The 19,046-nt window shown below is 35.9% G+C and overlaps 1 protein-coding gene across 7 annotated transcripts in view; it reads right to left on the bottom strand.

The window, feature by feature from the left end:
* The window catches only part of LOC120772277 (synaptic vesicle 2-related protein), a 66,072-nt gene that overhangs the window by 11,321 nt on the left and 35,705 nt on the right, over positions 1 to 19,046 (bottom strand). For all 7 annotated transcript variants that reach the window (XM_040100787.1, XM_040100783.1, XM_040100781.1 and 4 more), the window contains one exon: positions 989 to 1,114. In XM_040100787.1, coding sequence (XP_039956721.1) covers positions 989 to 1,114 — 126 coding nt within the window. The remainder of the gene's footprint in view (positions 1 to 988; positions 1,115 to 19,046) is intronic.

Below are 19,046 nucleotides of genomic sequence, written 5' to 3'. Positions count from 1 at the left end.
TGTTTACTGAATATGTTATTGCTCGTCTAATTGTATTTGTTGTTGTTTCTGCTGCTATATGTATGTGGTTTTCTTTTGGCTGACTCGTTTTTGATATGTTTTTTTCTCGCTCTAAAAGTAGGGCTTATTTTTTTTTGTTGCTCTCTGCAGGAAAAGTGACGCAAAGATTATGAGGCTAAGTCCTTACTAGAATCTCTTGTCCGGAGGTGTCCCTTACTATTACGATACCCTGCGCCAATTACAGTTAGTTATGACACTTTATAAGTTTTCGATTAAGTTTTTTGTGGACTGGAATACCAAGTTTCATCAATATAGCTTGCACGAACGGATGGTCGGACAAACAGACAGTCACTCGGATTTCAACTAGTCTCGTAATTCTGATCATTCATATATATATATATATACATATATATGTATGTATATACATAGCCCTATATCTACCTGCATTAGTTTTAGGTGAACAAAACTATTATACTCTTTAGCAGCATGTTACAAGTTGCTTGAACTTATGTATATATCATGAAGTTGTATGGCTTAATCTAAACCTTAATAGTTCTTTTATTTTCAAAAAAATTTACTAAAATGTAAAAATTATATATTTTTTAATTATAAAAAACTTCAATATTTTTTTGGTTCAGATAGTTTAATTTTTTCATAAGCTTAAGCAGATATAGAGATTAATTAAACCGTTTAATAGGTTAAATATTTTTACTATGTGCGCAATGTGACAGTTTTTTCAACTAATTTGATTTCAAAAGATTTAGCTTCCCGTCTTAATATTAATATTTTTTATTATTTTGAAAAGTCAATTTATTTTTCACGAAAATTAATTGTTGGGAGTAAATTTCCACACATTTCATCTTTACACACTATTAATTTGGAGTTGAATATTGTTGTATGGAAAAAATGAAAAGTTTAATAAAATATTTTTACAATATACAATATGCCTAGAAGTTGTTATATGAAGAGAATAAGTGTATATATTTACCGGTGTAAGAGAAGTAAATAGCAGCAATGGTGCCGTTGAGAAGCCCAAAAGCCATCGCCAGCCAAAGTTTGGATATATCGCTAGGGCTAAAGCAATTTCAAAGCAGGCCCCTAAAGCCCAAAAACACTGTAAATAAAAAATGTATCACTAAAATTATTGAAGAAATATCAAGATCTTTTTTAAATTTAGTTGAATTTATTTAGTATTGAATAAAAATAACACTTAAATAGATAGCGCTTGTTAACTCTCTTTTTTAAATTTTATTAAAAAATCAATAGCTCGTAGCTAGCAAATATCGATGTCGTGGCACCTTTCTTAAAAATTCACCACCTAACAAATCGCTAATTCGTTACAAGTTCTATATTATCGAATTTGTATGCTATGTACCACCAGAAACGACGCGAACAACTTAATGCAGAGGATATTACCGTTGTAATTTCTACCATTTTCGGTACTCAAAGCGACCGATAGTGTTTTTTGTGCTATTAGTGATTATTGCTATTCTCTCACACCTTCATTTTCGTAAGAGCACGTATTAAAGAGTGTTTATATTATTGAACAGTGCATAACAAGAGATATGCCCCAGGTCCTCCTGGGTGATAACAGGTTCGCTCATCATCAACAAGTCCCAAATCAAAAAGAAAAAGTGTCAAGCATTTCCCATTAACGATTTCCAGGTGTTCCTCCAACAACAAAAGATGAGCTGCAAAAGCTGGCAACTTTTGGGTCATACAACAAAACGTTGTACTAAAGCCCCTGTTCGCGACAAGTGCGCTGTGCCCCCTCACCAACCCACCCCTTGTACTCGTTCCTTTTGCATTAACAGTTCAGGTAATTACTCATCTTCTGACAAAATATGTCCCAAATTTATACAAAAGAAACAAATAATAATCAAAAAAACAGACAGAAAGTGCTCCATGCGAGAAGAAAAAAACTCAGTTTACTCCTCCTCTCAGTGAAAACTCCGCTACCAGTATTACAAAAAAATACCACCAACAACTTAAAAGAAAGTAAGAAATTCTGCAAATTCCTTCTACAGAAAATATTCCGTCCATTACAAATAACAAAACTACCACCAATATACTTGCATATAACGAAACACAAAAAAAAAGAAATAAACGAAGGCAATTACAACACAGCAAATATACATAATAAATACAACAATAGCAGTATCAGCCGATGTCTCTCAAACCCACGCAATAATGTCATCATTGCTTTCACACTTTACAGCTTCTGTACTAACAACACCAACAATAAACTCATCTGAACCCACAGTATGCCCCTCTCTAACAACAGATGATGAAATGATAGTAAAAAATGCGAATTTTGCAGTGGAATATAAATGGACTACTTAATAACTACCCTGACTTATATATCCTTATTAGTGAGTTTTGCCCTGAAATGATATCACTCCAAGAAACCCATATCTCTTACAATAAAAAGGTTTACCCTCCTAATAAATATTAATCCTCAAATGAGATTTTGAGTTTACTACATTGCCATGTGTGTCACCAACGTAGTAAACAGAATACCAACATTTAAGAATGGTATTGTTACGACATGTCTGTCACGGGTACTCGTATTACTAGGTTTTGGATGACATGTTTGAAAATACATTCATATTCGGATTTTTAAATTCGCGCAACATGTTGCCACAGAATATTCTTGTTTTGTAATAAGAGTATTTTTCGTTTATTATTGTTGTCAAGTTATATTAAAAATTTTGTTGACTTTTTACTTTCTTCTTCTTAATTGGAGTAGACACCGCTTACGCGATTATAGCAAAGAATGCTTTCGTTGAGCGCAAAAATGTTCATGCACGATCAATACCCGAACTATCAGCACATTCGGCTCAAGCGCTCAAAATGGCATTCGTAAATGTTTTCGCTACTGAGCTAAATTCAGCTCAATTGCGGTAAATTCGTTTGCTTGCTGAGTTTATTCACGCTCGTGTTGAAACAGCTCTACTCAAGCGTTCGCTCATTCGGCTCAACAATGATCGTGTTGAATGAAAACAAAAACACAAAAGAGCAAACTCAACGCATATGAATAAACTCACTGTGCTTGAATAAAAGCGCCGTCTCCTTAAGCAATTTGCAGCACTTACATACATACATTTGTTTGTTTAAATTTGAAGAATTTTTTGGCATATATTTTAAAATATTGTTACAGGATTGGCAGTATATATGTAAATCCATTCCAAATAGTGCCATCCTCTTTAATAATTTCAGATAATATATTCCAAACATGGCTCCTTCCCTTATGTCGGGCTGACAATGTGTAGGCGTTTGTACGTATTTTTTCTAAAATATCTTCTTGCTCCATATCGACGGGATGACAAATACATACTAAAATATAAGTTGTGTACCAAATTCTTTGTGCAATGCATGTGACACATAAGCTGATCGCGAACAAAGCATACAAGAACTATATACATACCAGAGAACTGCAAAACTCACTTTTTCCTTAAATCAGCTCATACGCAAAAGTTTCTATTCAATTCCAATCACTGAGCAAAAGCGAGCTAAAAATTTCGTAAAGTGAGCGAGCATGAGCTAAATATTTCGAGCAAACGTGAGCAAAGCATTTCGGACCGAAGGCTCACATTGTACGCGAATGAGCGATTCGGCAACATGAGCTGATTTTTACTCAACGCTGTGTTTCGTTCAGTGATTGGACTTGAATAGAAACTTTTGCGTATGAGCTGATTCAAGGAAAAAGTGAGTTTTACAGTTCTCTGATCAGCATATTATTATTATTCTATAATTTTGTATACATACATATATGTACATATGTATGTATAAACAATTTAATAAACAGAGCCTTCAACTAATAGTCAATGCTGTAGTTGAAGTCAGATTTAGTTGTTCCTATTAATAGGCTGGCCAGTCAAAAACGCAGAATCGTGGGTCGTGTCAGCTGGCACGACCTATCTTATGGGCGCGCAATGTAACTGCACAGTCAAAAACGCTACTCCCTTCTCTCTTTGACGTGGGATGACGTGAGAATTCACGACATTTGGATTTTTGCCGTGGAAACGTGTCAGCTGATTGATCTCTCACAACGCAGGATTGCCAATATCGATACACTGTAGTAATAATCAACTTTTATAATTCAATCTGTTCAATATGTTTTAATATGTTTGAAATTTTCATAAAATACCTCAAAATCAGAGTCGAATGCTATTATTTATAAAATGTATAAACTATTTTTGATAGTTTGCTTTCAGTTTTGGTATTTTATATTGTAAAAAATTGCAATTGAAAACAAAGATGTGCTCAAAACTATATATGCGTATTGGGCAATGGCAACATTATTCAAATGTAAACGAACAAAGATGGCTGATTTCTGCGTTTTTACCACGTTTTTGACTGTGACACACTTTGCCGATAAGAAAGGAAAAGGAAGGAAGGGAGTAGCGTTTTTGACTGGCAAGCCTTCGTCGTCGAAATATTTTTTTTTTCTAAATTGGTATAACTCTCGGTAACACCTGTGCGAAATGTCACATCAAAATAATCATTACTGTCTAGTATACGCTTCTGATGTACATAAAGTGCATCCGACGCATTTAAGATGAGTGAAATTATTCAACAAAGAAGTTCCATTAAATATTGTGTGCGGAATCAAATTTCTGGTGCCGAAACGCTTAGAATTTTGGACCTTCGGCGATAATGATTTGCCGCGAGCAAGTATTTTTGATTGGTAAAAATTATTTAAAGAGGGTCGAGAACGCTTTGACGACAAACCACTTCCGGGGCGGCCATCAACATCAATTGGTGATCTACACGTCAATAAAATGAAGAAATTGGTGCTTGGGAATGGACGATTAACAGTCAAAGATCTTACAGGTATCGTTTGAGTATGGGAAGCATCAGTGAAAACAATTTTGAAAGATCATTTGGGCCTAAGAAAAGTGAAAGTACGATTGGTGCCAAAATCACTCAATCTGTGAAATAGTGCTTTACGACTATCAAGATCTCATGAAACGTATTATTGCTGGCGTAGAGTCTTATATCTATGCCGAAATCGAAAAAACTATGTCAAAAATCAAGGATATGTTGACAGTTTTCTTCGATTATCGAAGCCAAACTGTCAGCAAGGAATACTATTGGTTTTTGCACCACGATAGTTCACCGTCACATACTACATTGATTCTTCATGAGTTTTTCGCCAAATTTTCAAATAATATCGTGCCGCAACCACCCTATTCGACTGATTTCAGCCGCTTTGAGCCAATTGAAGACATTAAACGTGAATTACTAAGCGCATTGAAAGCTATTCTGGACAGTTGACTTTAACAAATATTTCGAGGATCGGAAAAAAAGTTGGCTAGATTTTGAGGAAAAAATGAAGAATTTTAAAATTATGAACAAAAGTCCTACAATTTTCTGCTCATAGTAGTACATAAGTTGTTCAAAATTTAAGAAGAGAAAGATACTGACCGTACATGCGCCAACTAGACACTGTATAAAGTGGAAAGTCTGCATTAGCAAAGTTAAACGGACTTGTTGGAGAGTGTTCTGCGAAAGCGTAGAACCATTGTATAAAATAATAAAAGTTCATTCAGCGACCATTAAGGGGGAGCCTGATTTAGAAGCTAAAAAAAACATTTTTTTTTTTTTGCTTAAATCTCTTTAAAAATAATCTAAGAATATGTCCCCAAAATTTTGGATGGGAATTTGAAATATTTTCCAAGCTAGAAGGAAAATAATGACCGAACGTCTAGCAGATATATGAGCGATTAGGTAGCGAAAACTAGCGCGATTTCTCGGTTTTTCATTTTTACGATTTTTCTTAATTGGCGGGCAGGATAGAAAAAAAACTAAACGTCGTATGGAATTGGGCCAAAATTTATTATCTTTGGCATTAAATTATTTTCTAGTTAAACTAAAAAAACTAAGAAAAGTCAAGTTTGAACATATTTTTATACAACATAAAGTAAAATTTTTCTGGTCAAAAACCACTTGTTTTAATTTAAAAAAAAATTCTAAAGTTTTACACTTTTTTTTTGGAATCTTTTTAGTTTATTTCGAAGGTAAGTTATTAAAAAATATGAAGCTCTTTGAATTTTTTGTTGCCGATAGAAATTGTGACCTGCATCCTGTCCGCCGTCCGACAAATGCACATGCGAGATGCATCGGACAAATGCTTCCCAAAGGTAGAATATCAAAGATTTCGTATCCAAAAAGTTTGTGAAAGATGTTTAAATATATAACTATAAACCCTAGAAATTTCGTTTTAATCACTTATTTCTTTCCTTCCCAAAAAAATCCTCAAAAAAATAGATTTTTTTAAGTCTCTAAACCAGGTCCCCCCTTAGTCAGTCTTCCTTACCTCTTTCGAGGACAAATGAGTTTACAGAAAGTTTTACCTTTGAAGTTATAGTTACTTACATCCATTAGAATTACGCATTTTCCTTTATGTTTTGAAGGGAGAAATTCTGCATACAACGTCACACTGTAAATAAGAAAAAAAAAAACAATAAGGTATTTAATATAATATGCTATATTTGCTTCTTAAATGTAAATTACTTAAAATAAAAGAAAACTCAGATTTCTAACTGGCTTTTTAATTTGTAATAAAGCTTTATGCTTTCCCAAATTGTTTGAATGAGTAATGCCATGTTCAGACCGAAAATTTAAAAGATTAGATTATATTTAAGCATTTCATAACCCAACAGTGTTCTCACTGTCGTTAGAAAGATCAAAAAACAGCTGTTATTGTCATTCCAAAATTCACATCGCTTAATATTTATCAAAAGAAAAGATTGTCATATAGTATTTTGAAATAAAAATACGGCTTTTTTAATATTTTCCATATAATAGAAATAATGGATGCATTTTTTCATTTGTTAAGTCGATTTTCAGATGAAATTAGATTCACTGCTTTAAAAAAAATGTGTTTGTTTACATTTTTTCCCCTTTGTATTGTCCAAATCAGCTGTGACAATGTAAAAGATTTCCAGTGCTGACAAGAAGATTGCGCAAAATCAGAGTCGCACAGAGAGATTTAGCGTGGATCAGTTTCAAATTATTTCAATGAAGTGATTTGGAACTGTCATTTTTGTATGGCGAAATCTTGATAAATTTTTAAGATTAGTGGGATAATCCATTCAACAGCCGAAATCGTGTGATTAAGTGTCGGTCTGAACATGGTATAAACTTAAATTTTTTACTTCGCTTTGCATCACAAATTTGTTTTGACAGAGAAATCTGATATGTGTACTTGACAGCAGCCAAGCAAAATGCTTGCATCCGCTTTGCCAAACAACAGTCGCCATTTTTTTGGAGAGAAACACTGAAAGCAAACAAAATTCATGGCGGCATACACTTTGTTTTATGCGCTTCGTACTTTTAGAAGCTTAATTAAAGGCTTTCATAAATACTTAGTAACATAAATTGACTGATTTATACTTTTATAGCAAATAAGTGATTCGCTTTTAAAGCCACAACGGCAATTAGCCTACCAAACAACTACCAAACGTTGTTTCACCAAAATATTTTAATTATCATTTGAAGGACGTAATTCATTTTCTTTTTTCATTCAGACTTTCTTTACTTTAACACTTTTTTCATGTAATCGTAGATTCAAATTCTGGGATTGTTTGTTTTTTTTTGCAAAGGAGGAGTCACTATTTCTTTTAAGTATGAAACTGCCACTTTTAGATTTTTATTGATGTCGCTGTGTGACATGCTTGGGTTTTCAATCTTTTTTTTTGGGCAAAACCAACTCGCAAAGGAATGTTTGCATTACTGCCGAATTTTACACTAACCATATTTCTGTAAAAAATATGATGCAATAATATGGACAATATAGCAAGCTTTATGCATTAATTTGACACTTTTACAAATTTTCAAACTACGTGAATTTCTGTGCGCCCATTTTTTTCCTGCCATTATTTTATTTGATTTTGATTTGATTTCCGTTATTTCGATATCTTCAATGTAGCATTAACGTATCTTCTCAGTTGTCTATTTTGCTACGATAATAACGATAAATACAATAAAACCAACTTTGAGGCGTGGTATGAGTAAAATAAGCTTAGCAATTTTCATTGAGATAACTCAAATATTGGCGGATATGTGCAACATAAAGTCACCCGGGAATTCCAAAATATTTGTATTAGGTGTATAAGAGCTCAGGGCAATATTTACCCGATTCAACCAATTTTGATACACAGATATAATATTGTCAGGAAAATATTCTCTCTAAATGTCAATTGTATGCTTATTGGCCGATATTTTCGGTCAAAAGTCAACAACGGACACTGTAGTACACATTTTGGTATTTAGGGACTTCAAAAATTTTGCTTGGACATGGGAAACTTTTGATCATAAGGTGACATACTTTAAAGGCATTTTGCGTTCAAAGTTGTTTTCTGTTATATTAATTACTTCTTCATTTGTACATTGGAAAGCGAAAGGATCAAATGGAATTTAAAATTTTGTTATAAGGGATATAGGCATGGTTGTAGTCCGATTTCGTCCATTTTCACATTGTGATATAAGAAAGTAAGTAGAATGCCACGTACTAAATTTTATCGAAATCCGTTGGTCAGGTCCCACGATATAAGGTTTAACCAAGAAGTGGGCGGTACCACGCCCATCATACTTTTCAACTTTTATTGTCATCCTGATCATGTATATACTACTGTGCAATACAACAACGCAATGAATACCATCGATCAACCACCGTTTTCACCAGATTTGGCTCCGTGTGATTTTTTCTTATTGCCCAAACTGAAATTACAGCTTCTCAATTTCTTACTAAATCCGAAGTAGCACCTGTTGGCAAAAGTTATTCTGCGTCGCATTTCGAAGCTGACATTGCTGTTGGTGTTAATACTGATTCCAAAATAGACGAAATTATCTACAACTTCGGGGTAATAACTATCAAACATAACGTGGGAGCCAAGTCGGGAATGCGACGACTATTTTTTGATGACAGAAGATATTCGTCTTGCTCTCGTTCATTACGAGAACTCTTTGTTTTGCTTCTTTGTTCAACCTGGAGCAAGCAGAACTGTCGGCCTACGCCAGCAGTTGTACAAAGTGTTTTCCAAAGTAATCAGACTTTTCGAATCTAGCGTCCCCCTAGTGGCGCCGTTTATATATCGACTGGTGCGTTAGAATCTGCTATCTTCACCGGCTGCTCAGTGAGAATTTCATGATATTTCGTCTATTGGAAGTGAAGTTATTGCATTTTAAGCTTATCAGTTTCAGCTTTATCGGTGCGAAAATGAGCTTCGAACAAAGAGCTAACATATTTTTTTTTTTTTTAATTGATAAAACTTTTATCGAAACGTTTCAATTGATGAAACAAGTTTATGGCGATGATTGCCCATCCCATACCAGAGTTCACGAGTGGTTTTACCGTTTTGAAAGTGGTCGTGAGGACATAAATGTCGATCAACATGTGGGCCAATCAAAGTCCATGATCACCGGAAATTCCATCGAAACCGTGATTTGTTTTTATAATTCCAAGGGTATTGTCTACAAAGAATCTGTTCCACCTGGCCAAAACGTGAATGCGGTATTCTACCATGGAGTTTTGAAGAAGACACACGATAAGGATTCGCCTTATCTGAAACCTCGTTTGGTATCCAACGGCTCTGAGAGATCCTCAACGTCAGTTTACACAGCCGTATTAGTTTTGCGGGTATACCATATTCAGACATACCAGCATAAAGGCAGCTCATTTCCCTGTCAAGAATCTGTCTAGAATATCAGGAATTCATCATTTTCTCCTCTCATCTACCGCTTATATGGAAGATAGGTAATTTTTTTTTCTAGGTTAGTACAACAGTTCTTAATTATGATGCCAAAAAATAGTGCGATCTGTCAACCAGTGTGTTTACAGCAGCTGTTTATGTCAGTCGACTTCAGTAGTGTTTGTCCAATTTTAAGATTTAAATCAACGTATTTGTGTTAAATTTTGGCCAAACATCTTACAAATATCATTGAGCAAGCACCGTATTCACCTGATATGACCCCCTGTAACTTTTACCTTTCTCCACACTGAAATATCCTCTTCGGGGAACACGCTTCGCTCAATTGAAAACATCAAAACAAAATTAAAATGGATTTTACTTTGAAGGCGATAAAATAAATTTGGATGATGATTGAAAAATTTTCGTTTTATTTATAAATTCCCGATACTTTGTTGACAGGGTGTATATTCTACAAAGAAGTTGATGCATTCTCTTTATCAGTATTTGAATAGCTCAGCGGGCAATCCAACGGTCTCCACCTCTTTGTTGTTCTTCAGACGGGTAATTGTAATCGAACATCTTCATGGTCGGAAAATGCAACGTTTTCTCCATCTCATCTATTGGGGAATCGGGTTATGGTGCCTGGTGTTATGCTTTCACTGGCATTCAGCGGACTGGAGAAGTGTTCCCTCCACAATGTCAGTATCCCTTGGGCATCAGTTACTAGTTAACCTCTGGGGGTTCTACACGAGTACGCTCCGGTCTTGGAAGCTTCTGTTAGTCGCCACATCTTGTCGTACAATTTTCGAGCATTACCCTTGTCAGTCAGCTTTTCAAGCTCTTCGTACACACGCATTTAGATCCGTCTATCATTACATGATCGATCTGGTTGGTGGCTTTTCGATCTGGAGATATCCAGAATTTTCCTATGCTGGAATCAAATACTACGAATAACCATATTTCGGGCCCCAGCGAAGTCGATCATTCTCAACGCATTTGGTGATGTTTCATCATGGAAGTTAAATTTACCGACCATTGTGCTATACCTTCTTTTCCCACCCTGACATTGAAGTCGAGAAGCACTATTTTGACATTGTGGCAGAGCAGCGCTTACAGCTGCGCTTCAACCTTTACCCAACGTTAATCAAACAGAGATTTATATATAAGAATTATATAATATTTTTTAAAAATATTGATTATTCATTTATTACTATGATTAAATAAATGATTCTTAAAAATTTAAATCAGTATTATTATCGGTGTTTAAATGAGCTAAGCCTCAGTATACATAGACACCTCTCTACTCAGAAAAGAAAGGCGCACCCTAATGACACACACCACACTTGGTAACAGTCAAGGGATTTCACCTCACATGACAACATTATCACACTCAACATCTGAGAACAACATGCACGAAGACGCCACATACTAAAACAAGGATCATCACTACATCAACATTCGATTTCGACGTCGATCGATATGAAATCTGCGCGCTACGTTCAACAAAATACGCCCAATCCACTAATTTCATCCGAATACTGTCTCGTCTGCTAGCCGTCGACTTCAATCTTACATTCGCACGTAGCGAGTATATTTAAATTTTTTAAATATTATATTGTTAAATGTAAAATATCTAAATTACGTTTTGAAATAAATCAAATTATATCCAAAAAAAAAAACAGAAAAGCATTTTTCTTGTCCCCCTTTGAGGGCACTACAAATTGAGAGCCACATTTGCATTAAGATGCTCATTATACTACGACAAATTTGGCATAACATTTGTTTGAAAAGCGAAAATCATTATACCTAGTTGTGGTAGTATCGACCCGATTTTATCTATTAACTATTATCATGCCACATACTAAAAAGTGTTCCCTGAGTTCTATACGAGTACCTCAAATACAATCAAGAATTATATGGGGCAAAGTCAGCCGGATGTTCGAAAATCATGGTAATAATTATTATGGGGGCACTAGCCAATGGGCATCTGTGGGCACAATTTTTTGAAAAACTGGGAGTGGCCATGCCCTCTAATAAGTCTAATATATATATCTTCTTAACTACTAAAGCCAAATTCATGCAGCACAAATAGTATAAATAGTATAAAAACTCCTACCTACAGTGTAAAAATGGATGAAATCCGAGCCCACTAAATCCTCATATAACGGTACTGTTATACACTACTAAAAGCGCGATAAATCAATAACTAAATACGCTATAGACAATAAAATTTACTTCCGAGATGGTATTAGAAAGCTTATAGGAGCCAGTGTGAAAATTAGACGATGGGCGTGGCACCGCCCACTTTTTGGTGAAATCCCATTTCTCGGGACTCAACCAACCGATTTCGTTTTCTTCTTATATTCTTATGTAACATTGTGAAAATGGAAGAAATTGGACAACAACCACGCCTGACAAAGGCTTAAAAATGCAGCTAGAAAATAATTAATTATTCTTCCGGCAACCCTTATTTTACTATTTCCTTTTTGTAAAGCTAATAATCTTTTCTGGTGCTAATCACCAGGTATGTTCGTTATTTCCAAGTTGTTTTTTTAATATCATAAATATGATATGAAATTAGCAAGTAAAAAAGGGTTCGAGTGTAAACGATCATTGTATTCTCTGGCGACTTGCAAAGATCGAAGGCGGAGAAATTCTTTCAGCTGCTGAAAAACTTTATGATAAAATATGTTGCATAAGAATTCAACACGTCTTATTCGTTGAAACGGGATGAATTACAATCAGATTTGTTACCTAATTTACATATATTATTGGTCATAGTTATAGTCTGATTTTTTATGCGGGAGATAGAATTTCTAAAGACCAATATTTTTGCAAAATTTAATTAAAATACCACCATTAACTCTAGGTTAATAATCTGTAAAATGTAGAAGTAAAATTTAATTTAAAATTTTTATAATTACATATATGGCAAATGGTGTTAATATATTACGATTATGCCCAAATTTATAATGTGAAATTTTAGTTAAAATTGGTTCAGTAGTTATTGAGATATGGGATTTCACCTGAAAGTGCGCGGTGCCACACCGATTGTGTAATTTTGATACGGATCCTATGAAGGCTTTCCGCACTATATAATATGTATATAATGTCAAATATGCTTCTGACGAATTTATTTAGTGAGTTATCACATTACTATGTTACTTTAATGGTTTTCATTATAACCGTCATACGCGAAGAGGGCAGAGTTGTCACCCGATTTTATACTTTTTCACTGCGTGAGAGGAAGTGCTAAAATGATTTGCTTTGAGCGAGTTTGGTTAATATACCTTTAGTGATTTGTGCAATTAGTACATTAAACTTATTAAAGAGCAGCCACGTGGAACTAATTTTCAATCCACATATTCTCCTCTCCACACCGATTCGTTACCATACACCATACACGACACACAAATCCATTTTGCGTTCGTTCTTCACAGAGTTAACATGTGCGACAGGCAAGCGGAACATTTCTTGGAATTTATTTCTAATGTAGCATTTTTATCTATTTCATTGTATTTCGTTAATAAGTTATTCCAACTTTTATTTTTCTTACACTATGTATGTATGTATATGTATGAGCGCTTAGGCAAAAAGCGAAAACTTTGAAGCGTGATTTCTCGATTTTTCATTTTTACGATTATTCTTAATTGGCGGGCAGGATAGAAAAAAACTAAACACCGTATGGAATTAGGGCAAAGTTTATTATCACTGACATAAAATTATCTTATATTTATACTAAATAATATATTAAGAAACGTCAAGTTTTAACATATTTTTAAACAGCATAAAGTAAAATTCTTTTGATCAAAAGCCACTATTTATTCAATTTTTAATAAAATTTTAAATTTTACACTTTTTTTGGAATTTTCTTAGTTTAACTAGAAGATAAATTAATAAAAAATATGAATCTCTTTCAATTTTTTGTTTCCGATAGAAATTGCGACCTGCATCCTGCCCGCCGTCCGAAAAATGTACATGCGAGATGCATCGGGTAATTGCTTCCCAAAGGCAGAATATCAAAGATTTCGTATCGTATAAAATTTGTGAAAGATGTTCAAATATATAACTATAAAGCCTAGAAATTTCGCTTGAATCAATTATTTCTTTCCCTCCCAAAAAAAAATCCTCAAAAAATCGATTTTTTGAAGCCTCGGAAGCAGGCTCTCCCCTTAACACTTGCCATTGTCCGCGATCTTCACTGTTCGGCGACACGAGAGAAATGAGATTTTGTGCGCCGACACACAACGCCATACACTATAAACATGTTCGCGCACCGATCGTAAAAAATCAAACATTTTCGCGAACATGGATCGGTACGCGAACAAGCCCATACACGATAAACCGCAAGCGCACACATACCGATCGAACGCACTTGTGTGCTTGTGTATGGGCGCTTTTAGCTTTCGGCTTAGTTATGGGGTTTTATAAGTTTTCGCTTAACGGTATTTTGTGGGACCGATTTCGACATCTACAATACCAACAACCATTATACCAAAAATTTGCACAAGTATCCTATGTTTATTTCAAACCATTAGGAATATGTGTAAAATGTTTCATGATCGGTTAAGCAATTAAGCAAAACAAATTTACATTCACATTTATAAAATACTAGGATGTCTGCAGTATTAATATTTTTAAACAGAGTGCGCCAAACCCTACTATGTTCTCCTATACAATATATAAATTTTGTAGTACTGAACTTGTTTTTACATACATATATATATCGGTTAGTATTTTGTTGCAAAGATTTTAATAATCGATTGAGTCCGAGCGAGTTATGATTATTTGTGATGTTATTGGCAATAACTGGCAAGGATATTTGATGTGTATCCTTTTCGTGCTACTGACCCACGTTGAGCGCCAGTTAGAATTATTTGTGATTAAAACAAATAAGATTTAATCTAAACATATACATACATATACATATGTATATATTTGGAATTATCTTCAAAACCTAATAACTTACGATTGTGGTATGCACCCTATCGAAAATCCAACCAGTGCACGCAATATGATAAGCCAAGTAAAAGTAGGTGCCACAGAACTTAGTAAGCTGTACAATACAAGCAGAACACCACAAAAAGTTAAGGCCTGAAATAAAATAAGATGATTACTAGTGCATTTTATATCGTTCAAATATATTTCAAAACAAAATACGTAAAGGATTAAAACTATTTTTATACTCTTGCAACCAGTTGCTACAGAGTATTATAGTTTTGTTATACGAATCACCTAAAACTAAGCGAGATAGATATAGATATACATATATACAAGATATATAAATGATCAGGATGGCGAGAAAAGTTGAAATCAGTACGTCCGTACAACCTGTAACCTGAGTAAAAATTGAGATACATATCTCGATGAAAATTAGTATGTAGGTTCCTTAGTACAACAAAATGTCGAGTTCGTAGATGGGCGTAATCGAACCACTGTCGCACCCACAAATCGCCAATAACCGAAAACATATAAAGTGCCATAACTAAGCACTAAATGCACTAACTTAAGATATAAAACTGTAATTGGTACAAGAACTTCTACCGACAGTGCGAAAATGGAGAAAATCGGAGGATAACGCCGCTCACTCCCCATATAACGGTACTACTCAAAACCACTAAAAGCGCGATAAATCAATAACTAAATACGCCAGAGACCTTAAATTTGTTTTCATACCAACGAGATGGTATGAGAGAGATTTATAACAGCCGGTGTGAAAATTGGACGATGGGCATGTCACCGCCCACTTCTTGGTGAAATCTCATATCTGGAGCCTTGACCAACCGATTTCGACATAATTTAGTTCGTAGCATTCTTCTTGCATTCTTATGTCACAGTGTAAAAAGGGCCGAAATCGGACTACAACCACGCCTACTTCCCATATTAAACAATTTTAAACTCCACTTGAATCGTTTAGTTTGCAGTACACAAATCAAGAAGCAATTAATACATATAACGGGATAAAACTTTGCACGAATCATGTCTTTAGTGTGTGCCACTTATGACAAGAAATTATTTAAATTTAATAAAAAATGGATAATCCTTCTCTTGGACAAATTCTTCCCTTAGCCCCCATATACCTAATATAAAGATTTTCGAACTTCGGGGTGACTTTGTACTGCAATCATCGGCCAATATGTCAGGTATCTTAATAAAATCAGCAGATCGTGTTTTGCTCATAACGGTATATCTTTGTGCCTAAAATGGATACAATAAGGTGAAAACTTGACCAAACTCACATATAAGTAATATGAGGATTTTCGAACATCTCTCTGACTTTACCGCATATGATTGGTGATTGTACGTGAGGAACTTTGATGAAACTCTATCGGCTATTTGATTAGTCTGTAGTATTATGAAGGATAGTCATGTGTAGAAGTTCACGCAAGTGAGGAAAGTTCTCTGATGAAGCCATTCGCTTGTGAGTGGCCAGAAACGATTCTTTTACATATGGCCCGGCAGCTCACGACTTCCGGTCTTTGCCTAAGTATCCTCTGGGTAGCCTAAGAACATTCGCTTGAACGCGAGCTAAAGTGAGAAGGCGAAATATCCCCTACATAGGGTTGTGCGCTGGGTTTGGGACCCGCCACGTAAAAACACCCTCAATGAACAGTAACAACCAGCCTCGGATGAGAGAAACCCTTTTGATGACGACCACGGCAAACGAAATAGGGACCCCTACGATTTAAGGGGATGCACCTGGAATCTTTCTCCGAGACTGGACAAGGAAGCAGGAAAAGAAATGGGTCTGGCAGTGAACGAGGGCAAGACGAAATATCTCCTGTCATCAAACAAACAGTCGTCGCACTCGCGACTTGGCTCTCACGTCACTGTTGACAGTCATAACTTTGAAGTTGTAGATAATTTCGTCTATCTTGCAACCAGCGTAAACACCACCAACAATGTCAGCCTAGAAATCCAACGCAGGATAACTGCTGCCAACAGGTGCTACTTCGGACTGAGTAGGCAATTGAGAAGCAAAGTCCTCTCTCGACAAACAAAAACCAAACTCTATAAGTCACTCATAATTCCCGTCCTGCTATACGGTGCAGAGGCTTGGACGATGTCAACAACTAATGAGTCGACGTTGCGAGTTTTTGAGAGAAAAGTTCTGCGAAAGATTTATGGTCCTTTGCGCGTTGGCCACGGCGAATACCGCATTCGATGGAACGATGAGCTGTACGAGATATACGATGACATTGACATACATAGTTCAGCGAATTAAAAGACAGCGGCTACGCTGGCTAGATCAAGTGGATCGAATGGATGAAAATACCCCAGCTCTGTATTCGACACAGGGTACCCGCCGGGGGAAGCAGAGGAAGAGGAAGACCTCCACCTGCTGGAAGCGACCAAGTGGAGAAGGACCTGGCTACGCTTGAATATCCAATTGGCGCCACGTAGCGAAAAGAAGAAACGACTGGCGCGCTGTTGTTAACTCGGCTATAATCGCGTAAGCGGTGTCTACGCCAATTAAGAAGAAGAAGTATTAGTTGAAATAAAAAATGTAGTATTAGTTGAATAAAATCGAGTCAATATTACCCCTAACTCTAATACTTCTTCTAATAATTTTCGTTATTGCAACAAGTTTTGTGCCGAATATATGTGTCAGTGAGTATTATTTTTTATATGTATAATATATAAAATTGCTTCAAAATATGTTCTCAATTATACCTGATATCAATATCAAAGTTAATGCAGTCAGCCTGACCCTTTCTCTGTCTTCAATATACACCATAAAATTACTTCCGTTTTTCTTCCTTTATTTAAACCGTTCAGGTACATACATATGTAGGTCAAAATGCGTGTTATTTTAATGAAACTAAATGGTAAAGTTTTCTTAAAAAATGTGTGGTTTAGCGCTGAGTTGGAATGGAAATGGTTTTTACCGTGACATAAATCTCATATCTTTATATAAGGATTTCCGATCCTCTGGTTGACGTTTTCAACATCAACTTAATATATTAAATATTGCCTCTTTGGTCGAGATAATATCACATAATGGGCTGATCAAAGCCCAAAGACCAAAGGCGAACTATAAATTAGCAAAACGTTTAATTTCCTTTCCCGCTAGCTCGGTGGGGTTTGAAGTTATGCGCTCTCAATGTTTAAGTTTTGACCTCCCAAACGCGGACAGTGAAGAAAGAAGTGATGACTTGTTTTCACCTCACCTTCTTCCATACAGCTTCTGCAGATGACGTTTGGTAGGATTCACGCTTTAATAGGGCAATGGCCTGTTAAAAGCCCCAAAACTAGGGAGGGGCTAGCCTTACTGAGGCAAAGAGGTCACTAGATAACTTGCGATCGATCTTGGGCCCAAAGTCTGGTGCGATAGCGCATGAAACAATATTGGCCCAGCGCTGGCCAAGCTTCCGCGTGGCCCAGCTATTCAGTAGTAGTATAAGGTAGCACTGATCCGCTCCCATTCTACCGATAGCGGTTCTAGGGTGCCTTTTCTTGCTAGATCATTAGCTTTACGGTTTCATGCGATTACGCTGTGACCTGGCATCGATAGTCTTATCACACTCTATGCTATTGATAGCGAAGTTTGACCAGCCCTGAACGCACTACTAATGAGTTCAACGCTAGTACACCACTCTGTTATGAGAGTGGACGGTCAATTCTCTGAAGAAGACTGCACTCCGGAGCAGTAAGTCCACAGCTACCTTAATGGCTGCTACCTCGGCCTGAGAAACACTGCAATAGTCAGGATGCCTGAAACTGGAGTTGATAGAGAGCTCCTGACAGTAGACCTCTCTACCAACCTTCCCCCCATCCGTGAAGAAGCTCATTGCCCCTTTTCTCCAACGGCTTCATACCACCCACAACTCCTTCACCGGTACAGGGGTAGAGAAGCAGCCGCCAGAGCTCGGTTTAGCGACTCCATGATCCAAGTGATCCGATATGAGTTAGGATTTCCGAGTGTATAAACCCGTGTTCTGTTAGGAATTCAGCAGTCTAATCTTTTTTACCAGTAAAGTATAACGATAACCAAGAAAAAATGACAACATCTGGATCTGCAGGACCTAAAAGCTTTGATTCCGGCAGACTTTCATTACTTTTATCAAAATATACATTTAAAATAATTATCTTTTTAATAAATAATAATTAAACATTATCTTAAAGTTTTGGCTTGAAATAATTTAATTTTTTTAGTACTTATGTACACATTAATAGACGATGGAGTCATGTGTAAAAGTTCACGTAAGTGAGGAAAGTTCTCTAATCGCCATTCACTTGGGAGTGGCCAGAAACGATTCTTTTACATATGACTCAAGCAGCTCACGACTTCCGGTCTTTGACCAAGCATCCTCTGGGTAGCCTAAGAACATCCGTTTGAAGGTGAGC

This window comes from Bactrocera tryoni, chromosome 3 (assembly GCF_016617805.1).
Source record: "Bactrocera tryoni isolate S06 chromosome 3, CSIRO_BtryS06_freeze2, whole genome shotgun sequence".
Taxonomy (NCBI): Eukaryota; Metazoa; Arthropoda; class Insecta; order Diptera; family Tephritidae; genus Bactrocera; species Bactrocera tryoni.
Note: the sequence above shows the minus strand (reverse complement) of the source record. Positions and strands in the feature narration are given on the sequence as shown.